Here is a 13,040-nt window from a genome sequence, read left to right as displayed (position 1 = left end):
ATACTTTATTTGATTCATGCAAAGTTGGCAAATTATAGGGCATATTTCATTCTTTTAATAATCCAATGTCATCCTTTTCAAAGATTGTTAATATCATCTTCAAAGTCTGATCTCATAATGAAACTAGGAAATGCAGTTGTGATGTCCCTGCAATGAATGAAATTATATAGACAATCAGCTCTAATATTGTAATAAATGAACCATAGTAGTAAACATAGACGATAAAAACACTGCTTTGTTTTATAGCCCAGATAGATGGGCGTGTTCGTTAGACATAAGTACTTTCAATGCGACTTATCTCTAACCCCCCCCCCCCCCCCCCCCCCCCCAAAAAAAAAAAAAAAAAAAAAAACCTCAACTTAGTAACTCAATGAAGATGTGAATCTACAATTGAATAGAATCTCATTTGCTGAGTTGGGGGAGGAAGAAATTTTGTGTCAGGGTCATTTTCATTTATTGATTTTTTCAAGGCTTCTACCTAGGATGACAAGAAGACATCCAAACAGACAACAATGGAGGTCAAGAGTACAATCATAGTATCATAATTATCACTAAGCATTAATGAATCATTTCTTTTCCAAAATTTCTAAACAAAGCAATTGGGAAATATATATTTTTATGGTATTTGGGATGAAGTTAAAGTTCACTGTGATATGTTGCAGATATTCTTATATGATTCTTTTTTACACAATAGACCTCCATAGAAGGTTGTGAATAGGATTCAAATCACATTTAGACTGAATTAATCACATTAAGAGATATGCAGAAACAGGATAAAAAGGAATTACTTCAGATATGGAATTGTCATGTTCTTCAGTACGGATGGATTGCGAGACACAAACTCCTTCCACTCTTCCATGTCAATTTTTCCATCTTTTTTTGAATCAGCTTCCTCAAATGTCTATACAATTACAAAGCGAAAGGTATGGTTAAGTACAACACAATTACATAGAGTTTTACATGTTGCACCATCTTGTAAACCATACCTTATCAATAATGGCTTCAATTATATCTTCAGAAAGGATCAAGTCTGACTCCTTCATAAATGCCAAAAGCATTGCCTTGACCTTTCATGAGTGTGTATGGCACGCATTTTGTTAGACAACATGATAAATTGAAGATATTCCATTGTGAACATCTTTGAATAAATTCAATCAATCGCATTTAACTCAAAAACTCTTTTGAGTGCTGAACAGCATACTGTGTTAACTTTTTTTTGTTGCTGTTGCCATTATATTTTAACTTGACCACATTTTAGGGGACTCTAAGCTTTATGTATTATACATCAGTAACATCTGTTTAGGCAAGAACAAGAATTAAGGTCAAAATCTCACTCTTTACCTCATCCCGTTCGATAAAGCCTGTTTGCCATATATCATATAATTGAAATGCAACTGCGACATCAGATATGAAGCTTTAGTACAGTCTTTAAACATGCACAAAAGCACACACAGATTAGAAGAATTTCATACCAGCAACTTTATCTGCTTGAGGTGCTTCTGGGTGGAAGACACTCAGAGAAAGAACAAACTCTCCAAATTCTATCACCCCATCATGTTTGGAGTCAAAGAGTTGGAAGATCTGTTAAGATAGGGACAAGCAAAAACATTTTATAATCAGATGGTTTAAAGCAAAAACGCTCAAATATCAGTATAAAAGCCAGAAGCTGACCCTGTCTGCAAAGAGACTTTGTTTCTTGACACTCCTGAATAAACCAAGCTGAAGTTCTTCCTGCAAACTCAAAACCAAGTTCAGATTAGATACTCATACTACCATATGAAAAGAGCTTAATTACTATATATTTTAGTATTGGATTGTAAAATCACAGAGTGATAAATTACTACTTGTTCTAAAAGCTTAAACACTTAGGAAAGAATGATAAACAGCCACTTGTACCAAAGCTTTAAAATGTTAGGAAATAATTAATTTAATCATTAAAAAGCTGGGATTAAGGCTAGTTAAAGAAATTTTAAAGCGCAGTCAAATAGTCAAACTTAAAACAGCTGAGCTGTAGGTATAATATTATCTAAACAAGTCTGCCAACTTCATAGTAACTTGTATTGCATCTGTATATTACAGTTCTATATGTTCATACATATGTGCCATGGGAACTAGTGATGGGTGCAACTTACTTTGCTTATTAGCCCGTCATTAACTATAGAACTGCTTAGTTTCCTGAATAGCTCATACAAAGTTTTAACCTCGGTCACACTGACTGCAATAATTTAAGGCATAGATATGTTTTTAAGAAGTAAAACCCATGCATCACAACCTGAAAATGAGTAAATGAAAAGAAAATGAAGCTTACAACAGGTTTGAGAAGCGAGAACAGCTGGGTCTTCGTGATTAACTCGCTGCTTTATGCACATGCAGCCCATTGTGAAGGTGAAGCTCTCTGATGTTTAATAAAAGCCTTTCTTTTGCGGAAAACAATATGGTATATCAAATATGAGTACTTCTATAACCATTGTTTGGGAAATAGGATTCCGAAGAGCTGCCTATATGAGAATGCTGTTGTGGTTTTATGGTTTCATTCACCCAAGTGCCTAAAAGGCTTTCAAAGGATGCCAAAGTTTTTGAAACTGAATTGCCTACAAAGCTATGCAAATCTGCACCTGTCACATACTTTTGTGTGGCTTTATGCTTCCGATATTGCATGACTTTTTGTTTTAGTTGTAGACCACCTGGGAAAAAGGCTGCACTAGTGACTTGTTCAACATAAAGTAACGTCACTATGCATGTGCACCGTTCCAACCGTCCAAGTTGGGAAACATGGTACTGTGATTTGGCGGTGTCAACCTCTCAAGACAGATGCTACTCCACCAATAATTATTTTAGGCATAAATGCATTTTTATTCCATTTTTTTTTTCATTCATTTTGGTCCTTATTTTTTCATTTTACCACTTTTTGTCCTTAAACCAATTAACACGTGACATTTAAGTCCTTACAGTCACCCAATTAACAGAAAATGGTGAGGTGGCTGACGACACAGTAAAATAATAATTAAAAAATCTATTTTGACATTAAAAAATTTTCCACGTAAGCATCTAAATTAAAAAAAATTAATTTATTAATTTTAACTAAATGAAAAAAATTGAAAACAAAATAAAAACCAAAAAACACTAAAATTAAGATCTAAAAAGTATCTTGACTCTCTCTCTCTAGGAAGAGATCACAAACTGGGTTCAAATTATTTTCTCTTCCTTCTCACTTTATTAAATTAGTTTTTCTTCTCTCTCTCTCTCTCTCTCTCTCATCTGTGTCTCTCACTCTCTATCAACTTTTCTCATTCTCTCTCTCTCTCTCTCTCGTGGTAATTGGTGGTGCAGTGGCTCATTGTGGCTGTGGTGGGTGGTGGATGGGGTGGATGGGTTGAGATCGGGGTGGGGTGGGTGGGTTGAGACCGACTGGGGTGGCTTGGGTCGGGGTGGCTGGGTTTGAGGTTGGGTTGGGGAGGGTGGGTTGTGAGCCGACTGGGTTAGGTAGAGGTTGGGTTAGGTTTAGGTCAGGCTGGGGTGGGTGGGTTGAGACCAGCTAGGGTTGAGGTTGGGTTGGGGTGGGTGGAGATCAGGGTGACTGGGGTTGAGACCGAGTTGGGTTTGGTTGTGGTGGTTGGGATGGTGGCTTGTGGCGGCTGTGACGGTGGGTAGTGGTTGTTTGATCGGTGGAGGTGATGGTTGGATTTTTCTATGTTTGGGTAGAAAAAAAAATTTCTGGGTTTGGGTTCGGGTGGAAAGAAAATTTCAAGGTTTGTGTTTAAGTTTGTTGGTTGGGTTTGTGTTTATGTTTGTTGGCTGGGTTTGATTGGTGGAGGTGGTGGTTGGATTTTTCTGTGTTTGGGTAGAGAGAAAATTTCTAGGTTTGCGTTCGGCTGGAAAGTAAATTTTGTGTTTAGGTTTGTGTTCTTGAGTTCTTTGATCTGGGTTGGAGTTTTTGTTTTTTTCATGTTCTTCCCGAGTTTTTTTTTTTAATTTTTAATTTATTTTGATATTTGTTTTTAATTTAATTTAATTAATGTGTGATTATATATAATTTTTTTATTCCACAGTCATCCACGTTAGCATTTTCTGTTAGTTGGATGACGGTAAGGATTTAAATGTCACGCGTTAATTGATTTATGGATTAAAAGTGGTAAAATGAAAATGTAGGGACCAAAATGAAAAAAAAGCCAAAATATAGGGACTAAAAGTGCATTTACGCCATTATTTTATGCATTCAGTATATGTGTCATCCATCTCTCAACATATGAGTCTAACAGTTATCTAAGACTTGCACGTTGCAAGTGGGATAATGCATATGTAAAATTTATGAGATACACTCTTACTTTACTGTCTACTAACAGGGACATATTGCTAAAATTTTTAAAAAATAATGGCAAAATGCTAGAGTCTCCAAAGAGACCATACATTTTGTAAATATCATTTACGTAAGGTTTACACATGTAAATCCTGTAAATAAATAAAAAAGTAGCACAATATTTTTCACAACTTACTTTCATATGGACTCACCATTATTATTACTTTCATTGTATACTATACTACTAATCACTGCATACCACTTTGATAATTACATAAAATTGTGTGAAATCTTTTTATGTCACTATGCTTATTGATAATTACAAAAAATTTGGAACTTGAGTTACATGAACTTGAGTTCCTTGAAATTTGATTGCCCCATACTCGATTTTACAAATCAAGTTTTACATTGAACCTAAATAGTTTCAAAACAGAGATATATTGCAAAAAAAAAAAATTATAAATAAGGGCAAAATGTTAGAATTCCCTGGTCTCTTTACATATTCCCTGGTCTCTTAGTGTGCGTTTGGGAAGCGCGTTTTGCACTTCCCAAATGCACGTTTTGCATTTCAGTAAATTTTTTTTTTTTTTGAGCCGAAAAGTTTGACTTTTCCTGTGAACAGTGCATATCATGCACTGTTCACGGACCCACAAATTTCACTTTTTAACCACTTTTTCATTAAAAATAGGTCCACGGCACTATTCATACATTAAAAAATTATTTTGCTACAGTATTTTTCAGTTTTCAATTACATCCAAACGGACCCTTAACATAAAACAAACAGGATTGATTTGCCTAAAATATTAATAATCAACATCAATTGGTGACAGGGAATATCAATTTAAGGTTTTTCAACAAGTGACCAGGAACGATAGAGGACTGCACCCTACTACTACCCTCCGCAATGTTTCTGTATAATTGAAACCCTATGCTTAAGGACAACCCTTCACATTAATTAGCACCTAATTCTTGATTTAAAGATGACAAGAAAATTCCCTTATAATGGTCATGGATTTTTTTTTTTTAATATATAGCATGGTTTTAAACTTTGATGCTGGAATCTGGTTCTTCTCTTTCGTAGCCGCTAAGATAAAGTAGAGGACGAGGTTCTATCTTCAAGCATTGCTTCAATTAACCAGAAAAGAAAATGTCCCATCGCTGCACAGCCATATGCTTCCAAATGTGGAATTATATCGTGGGAATACACAGTTTTCCATGCTATGCTGTATTCAAATTTTCTCCATTTGGTGATTTTGGAAGAAAATTGAAATGTCATATTTTCCATTCAGATTGACAAAAAATGATTAATAAAATGACAAAAATATCCATCTTCTCTTTCAAAGATACACATGACACTAGTCCCTTTTTTTTTTTTTTTTTTCGTGTGGGATTATTTTCCATTAAGTTGGATGGAAAACATGAGTTTATAAACTCATAGTAGTCTTAATCAGAGGGAATTATCATGTCATTTACCGTACTTTAAAGTATAGTCCAGACAAGAGCATTGAGAACAATCTGGCTCTACCATTACATAGTTGCTTCAGCAAGTTAGCATACTATCTTTGCGTAGCACATAAATCCAATGCATCTGCCAATAACCCTTGGTTCAAACTTCAAACAACACTTCCTCCTATTATCTGGGTAGAGGGTTGAGAGAACCTAATAAAGGTGTGTAACTTACCCATGAGAGAGAGAGAGAGAGAGAGACCAATGCACCTTCAAAAGGTTAAAGGCACCAAAACAAAAACATAAAAGAAGAGAGACAGGCTTAAAAGTGACATGCATATGGTCTGGGTTGTCTCGTCTTTATGTTTTCAATTAATTCCTTCTCTTTTAGAATGGGAAAAAGGTACAAATTGGACGTTGACCAACTTGACCAAATTACTCTCAATGATTCTGATCGATTAACAAATCATTAAAAATGACAACCAAACCTCATGGAGTCGTAATCCTGAAGCAATGAAATTCTCCCCCTTGTAGTGGCAGTACCATGGGTAAAGATAATCAGGATGTATGATAATGTAAAACTAAAGACTTGAAAAAACTCAAGAAGAATGATGAATTCATGACAATCAGTTAACATAGAGGTGTTGCATGTACAAATACCGAGTGTCAGTATGAGTAGTTAAGTCTCACATCGAATGGAAGTCACAAGTGCGTTTGTGATTAATATAATGCAATTGACTAGTACCTAAACTTTTAGTTAAGGTGGTAACATGTTATATCGTGTCTCACTAGAAACTTTTTTTTTATGCCATACGGATGAGGAAAAATAATGTAAACTAAACTATGTGGTGAAACATTAAGATTTTGTTGTTGTGTATAGCAAACAGGATACACTGGCTGGATCTCACTATCAAAAGTGCTTGGGAGGCGCCTCAGAGATTGTTGGTTCGTTGCTCCTCTCTCTGCCACTTTAGCAGCAACCATGATTGACCAAGTTGTCCACAGGGAATGTGCCTTGAAGTGAACAGCATCTATGGGGGAACTATTTTTATTTGGCAAGTACTTCTACTCTTCAAAGTCAGTGTTCAGTATAAAGCTGGGAAATGCCAGAGTTATGTCCCTGGAAAATGGGAACCACTTATGAAGAATTAGAATAAGTATATAGTTTGAGTAGTAAAGCAATATCAAATGGATAGTTCATCTTGTTAGTGAATATTTCCACCCCCTGGTGAATTTTGCTTATTTTACTCTTAAATAGTCTGTTAGATATAGTAAGGTTCATGGCCCAAGGCCATATAGATTCAATATACTAGGACCTACTTGTAGTGCAAGCAAAGTAATCTTAATTCTACTTCTTGTGCAAGTAAAGGAACCCCAAGGTTAGTATATGGTTAGCCTAGGATTAGTCTCTATATATATACCCCAATCAACTCATTGTAACACACAATTCAAGACAATATAGAAGTTGTTGGGGTTAGGACAAGAGGCGGAACCACTTTAATCTCTATGTACTTCTACTCTCTCTCCTAACATAATTTCTAATACAAACTATCTCGACATTCTTGTTTCAATGTATGGTTAGTGATATAGAGTAGTAACTAGCTAGAGTTTAAATCCAAGAAGATATCATGACCGAGCATTATAAAAAAATGAACTGAACAATAGATGATGCATGGATAAACAGTAGGACCTACTTTAAATATGGAAGAGTCATGTTCTTTATTAGAGCTGGATTCTTTTCTACCAATTCCTTCCACTCTTCTTGATCAATTTTCCCATCTCCTTTTGAATCTGCCTCCATCATCGTCTAAACAAATAAACAAATTTGACAACCAATGGAAATTTAGACATAGACATTGAGTGAAAATACAGCAAATATGAAGTGTAGCATGTGTAACACCTTATTGACAATTGATTCCACTTCTTCATCGGAAAGTGTCAATTCAGACTCAGTCAGAATAGCCAACACCATCTCCTTCAACTTCAAGAGTAGCAATAGTGTAGATCATGAGTTAGAGGACGCAACAATTGAGTGATTAAAGAAAACTTGTAGAGAGTGTGAGGAAGCTCAACAATAGTAAAATGTTTGGAACAAGATTTATATGCTGCTATACTTACACAAGAGATTATATACCACATCTGAAAAAAAAACCATAAGGTATAGTGACTGTAACATTGTATGCAAGAACAAAGCTATGGCAGACAGTAGTTGTTAACATGACTCACACTTCTTCTGCAATTCTATAAATGAAATTTCCAAACAAAATCAGCTTTCTCCAAAGCTTTGTAGAAGTTTATGGTGATATTTTTTTTGCAACAATTTCCTTTTTATAACAATGAGAACTGCTCAGTCTAATAATCAGGCTTGCAATAATTGTGGAGGAAAATAACGAACCAGATATCTGATTGGAATCTTCTAATATCTTATTTAGTCTTGTTTTGTGATTTCTTTTATTTGTATTTTTATTTTTTATCTTTGAAGGAAATTATAGATATGTCACTTGGAAGACCATCCTGAAACAAAACATATTTGACGTGATTATTCTTTTGGTCCCCAAGTGATGGTAAACTACCAATAAGATTTCCATTGGCAGCTATCCAAGGTTAGAATTGAGACTAGTTTAACCCTTATAAGATATGGCTAAAAATAACATATACAATAGGTTATAATTAAATTCTTGATATCAGATTAACTAGACATTAAATTGGGGGGAATTCCCGCATCCAGCTGGCCCCCTTCTACTGGATAGGCTCCACTTTGAAGTATTTGTGCTATATGACAAAAGTAAAGAGATTTTGCATATGGTCATGTGAGTGTTAAAGACACATAAATATTAGAATCAGTTGAGCAATTATATTTGCCATTAATTGGATTTTGTGATATTTTTAAAGACACAATGAGGACAAAAAGAAAATTTGTCACTCACCTCTTCATGCTCAATGTAGCCAGTCTGTCGCAAATCATACAATCTAAATGCAACTGCAAAAGAATCCTTTCCCAGCTTAGTAATCATAAAAGATCTTGGATAGATAAAGGGAGAGTTGCATATTTCAACATGCAATTTATATCTTCACTGGAACAAGAAAAATACATCAAGATGAAAAATAAGAAGAAGGAAATGATTTATTGTTGTGACAAATTGTCATACATGTAATTTTGTCTTCTTTAGGTGCATTTGGGTGGAAGATGCTTAAAGACCGAACAAATTCTTCAAATTCAATAACCCCATTACCCTTGACATCAAACAGATCAAATACCTGCAATATGTTGTAGTGTAGGCATGCATGTAACTCAATATCAGCTGGCTGAAATTTTTATGTACAAAGTAAGACAGTCGACAATTAGACGGATTATGGATAACAAGCTACGATGGATAATAAAGTTTTTTATCATTTGTTTTACAATAAAAACATTTTTAAATCCATTTGTCATTCTATATTCACTTTGAATTCCAGGAAATTGACAAGTTGGATTTCTTTGATATACAGATACAACCTTTCGTTTTACCCAATTGAGTATACATTTAAAAAAAAAATTATAAGTAATAAATAATTGACATGAAAAGAAACTCAAGTATACAAGATGAAAAAAGACAACAACAGTAGAAAAAGAAAACAAAGAGTACAGTGCAACGCAGAAAATACAGACCCTGTCTGCAAAAAGATTTTGCTTATGGCTGTTTCTAAGAAGTGCAAGATGGAATTCTTCCTGTCCATAGAATTTGAATAAATTAGCACAGGTGCACCAATAATTTCAAGTTCTAATTAAAGTGTTAAAAAGTCTATGTTAACCTTCAACCATAGTGATCACAGATTTCAGAAAGTGGACCAAGCTGCCACCACTAACTCATGAAAAGAGACAAATCAGAAGCTACATAATAAAACATTGCATAGATATACCTTGTGAATAAGACTATCATCATATATGCAATTGCTTAGTTTCTTGAATAGATCATACAAGGCCTTGATTTCATTGATTGTAACTGTCAAAAATTTAAAATATCATAAGATTATCTCAAATGGCAAATCAAACACACAGTTTGACAATTTCTTTTTTTATCTTCAGCTTTTTGTGGCAACTGTGCCTGCCTCAGTCCCTCCAGTAAATGTGCAAAAGGTTTTGAGGTTTTAGTGAATAAGCTTTACAAATAGTCTCTTTGAAGAAAATTTGTTCTGCCCTAACAGCTCTCGGCATTGCCTCTACAAGTTCCTTATAAAGAAAACCAGATTTTTTTTATGCCTTTAGGGGTAGTTCCTCCCCCCCACACACGATATGCCTATTAACAGAACTTTGATCTTAGCAAATGATTTTTTCACCTAAAAAACTTCTTAAAAATTAACATATAGATTCTAAAAATTATGATGAAAAAGCATTTACTCCCTACAGGTAGGTTAGAAAGTACATGTACTGTAACACGTTCAACTAGACATGTGTTATTCCCTTGGTGGATGGACAGAGAAGTAGATGGTGTCACCTTGCACCTATCCCAAAACCAACACTCAATGAGCAAGGGAGTCAAGATACTGGCAAGAAAAGTGGAAAATGAGCTAAACAACAATGCTTGCAGCAACTAACACCAAGGCTACACCCATGCAAGGGCAATTTCGAAGACAGAGGAGAGAAACACCCTAGCATGTGCAGCATGGAAACAAGCATGGTGCATTAAGCAGTAGACCTATAATCAACTTACTGGCAGACTTGTATTAGGTAAAAAATAAAGGCATGAACAAACTAGATGTTCCTAGTAACAACCTGGTTCAATCTACTTTAGAGGCATGAGGGAGTTTTTCTCTACTTGAATTGTGGGTGCAATACAGGCAACACCATGTTGATAATGGCATGAGTATAGCTTGAGGAGAAATATCCATAAGCACAATGCTAGTGTACATTGAGACAATAGCCAGTGGTTACATACGCACATTTCCATGGACCATAGTTATATCCCACACAGATTAGTATTCAAGAAGGCCATTGCGAAGGAATGGCAGGGCATGAGGTTGAGAAATTAAACTAATGCAAAAAGCCAAAAACCTATCAAGTGAGCTAAGTACTTAAAAAAGAATCAAGTGAGCTAAGCTTTTAGCTAGCACTTACATGGACCAACCATTATCAAGTAAACTAGCATTGATTCAAAATGCATGGACTGATTGGCCGATGCAATGCAGGGCATTGCATGGCATATGTGGCTGTCCTAGCCTTGCAGGTTATCTAACTAATAAAAGGAGACGCATCCTACAGGCAGCTAAGAATAACTACCAAGACACTTGACAGCATAGCGAATGAAAAGCCAGTTGAAAAATCTTTTCCTAGATAGGCTAGAATATAGACTTCCGTACTCTGAATAAATATGCTTTCTGTTTCATTTTCATATTTCCACTTGTTTGTGTAGCTGAGAGCAAGTATAGAACTTAAGGCCACAAAGAAGAAAACTGAAGCAGGACCTAATTAGGATATATAATAGAAATAAATTTGATAACTTAAAGCTGTCTGTCCTTGATCTGATTATTTCATTTGTAAGTCAAAATTGATCAAGTCAGCTCAAATTTTCTACTTACAAGATGTTTCAGAAGCAAGAATGATAGCCTCTTGATACTGAGGATTTTGCTTATTCTTCTTCAAGCTGAAGCAGCTCAAAAAAGCACGCATGATGCAAATACCAAGCTGATGCTTTTTAATATATAACTGCAACATCCAAAGAGAAGAAAAAAAATCTTCAATATAAGAGATAAGCTTACATACATTCATGTCTCATTTTAATAGATCTACATTTTTGGCTGGAGTTCTCTTTGACTGAAAGACAATTTAAATCCTTATTACATATAATATTGTTCTATTCTTTTTTTACATAGCATATGATTTGAGTTTATTTTGATTTAGTGAACATATGAAATATGCCAATTTTGTTGCACTAAAGGAAAATTTTCTAAATTTTCATGAAATGACTGAAGGATGCATGTCAAATCCAATTGCAAATAAATGTACTCGTTTTATCTCATGCAAGGTTCAAGCATGTCCAAAACTGTTTTAAGTCCATAGGATGAATAGTTTGCTGTTCTTTCTCTCTAGAGTGTCACGACCTTTCATAGGCACTTGTGCTTCCACTGCTGATGAATCAAATTAATAAAAACCCAAAAGACATTTAGGTGAGTCATGTATTTATCACTATGCAAGAAACCATGTGGATTCACAACTTGGATGGTAAAATGACACATTTAAGACATAGATATCAGAACTTCAACCTTTCAAGCATCCTAGTTTTTTCTAAGAAGGCCCAATCTAGACCACTAGCCCTTGGTATTTAAGAAACTACTGGTACTTGCTTTTAAAAGGAGGGATAAATTATACTTTTCCTCCCAAAATTTGGTGTAGGTTTGATTTTGGTCATTTAAATTTAAAACCTTCAGATTTGCTATCTGAAATTTTAGAAATAGAACAATTTGCTCCCTTCATCTAATTTTTTGTTTCAGTGACTAATGGTATGCAAAGGCATCCCATTTAAGAGAATTAATTGAATTAAACATATTTGTAAGGGATCAAATTCAAACCAACCAGTTTCATTGAAACGGAGAGATGGAATTTTTTCCTTTTTGAAATTTCAAGAATCAAATCGGAATTTTTTAAATTAGAGGACCAAAATCGAACTTATCCCAAATTACAAGGATCAAAATCTAACCTTTATAAGGTACCCATCGTGAATATGTTACTGTAAAAGTTATAGCAAGAAATGAGTAATTCGACCTCATAAAGTCACAAATCATAAGCACCCAGTTACCATACCGGATTGAATCTCTCAAAACCAGCCAACTATAACATCAAAACTATAAAGCATGAGATATATAACATAATTCAAAAGTGATACTGTTACTATAGGTGTAGGACCCAAGTTTAGCCAAAAAAAAAAAAAATGTAAAACAGTGAAGTCAAACCAACAAAAAGTAAATAAACAGAACCGGCCTCTTCATGAATACCAAATAACAACTCCTCTGCTCCTCGTTATCAAAACAAAAACAAAAACGAAAAAAAAAATAAAAAACAAACAAACAAAATAAAAAACAAAACTCAAATGGGACTTGATGAAAGAAAATAAACTATATATGAATGTCTATCTCAAGCAAACAAACAAAAAACTATATATGAATGTAAAACAGTATGCTAAACTTGATGATGGAGGAATGGAAAGAACTAGTTTGATGGCTTTTATTGATGAGAGCAATAAAAATTGACCTGGGTTGTCCTCAATAGCTAGCTGTTCTCTTGCACAGTTTCACTTCTTCTCCTTATTTCTGTATGTATCTG

General features: G+C 34.6%; 2 protein-coding genes across 2 annotated transcripts; both read right to left on the bottom strand.

Annotated features, from left to right (window-relative positions):
* Positions 1 to 24: 24 nt before the first annotated feature.
* Positions 25 to 2,596, bottom strand: LOC142636907 (calcineurin B-like protein 7). The gene is made up of 8 exons (XM_075811205.1): positions 2,309 to 2,596; positions 2,133 to 2,215; positions 1,672 to 1,731; positions 1,473 to 1,581; positions 1,342 to 1,394; positions 987 to 1,067; positions 789 to 901; positions 25 to 147 (listed from the first exon to the last, which is right to left on the bottom strand). The coding sequence occupies exons 1-8, from the start codon at positions 2,376 to 2,378 to the stop codon at positions 78 to 80; spliced, it is 639 nt and encodes a 212-aa protein (XP_075667320.1). The 5' UTR covers positions 2,379 to 2,596; the 3' UTR covers positions 25 to 77.
* Positions 2,597 to 6,323: 3,727 nt separating this feature from the next.
* Positions 6,324 to 13,040, bottom strand: LOC142636902 (calcineurin B-like protein 7). Its single transcript, XM_075811193.1, has 9 exons — positions 12,969 to 13,040; positions 11,300 to 11,426; positions 9,644 to 9,726; positions 9,393 to 9,452; positions 8,893 to 9,001; positions 8,671 to 8,723; positions 7,644 to 7,724; positions 7,438 to 7,550; positions 6,324 to 6,863 (listed from the first exon to the last, which is right to left on the bottom strand). Exons 2-9 carry the CDS (start codon positions 11,388 to 11,390, stop codon positions 6,809 to 6,811), a joined length of 645 nt encoding a protein of 214 aa, XP_075667308.1. The 5' UTR covers positions 11,391 to 11,426; positions 12,969 to 13,040; the 3' UTR covers positions 6,324 to 6,808.

This window comes from Castanea sativa, chromosome 1, assembly GCF_040712315.1.
Source record: "Castanea sativa cultivar Marrone di Chiusa Pesio chromosome 1, ASM4071231v1".
Lineage (NCBI taxonomy): Eukaryota > Viridiplantae > Streptophyta > Magnoliopsida > Fagales > Fagaceae > Castanea > Castanea sativa.
The sequence above is the reverse complement of the archived record's forward strand: the minus strand, read 5'-3'. Positions and strand labels throughout refer to the sequence as shown.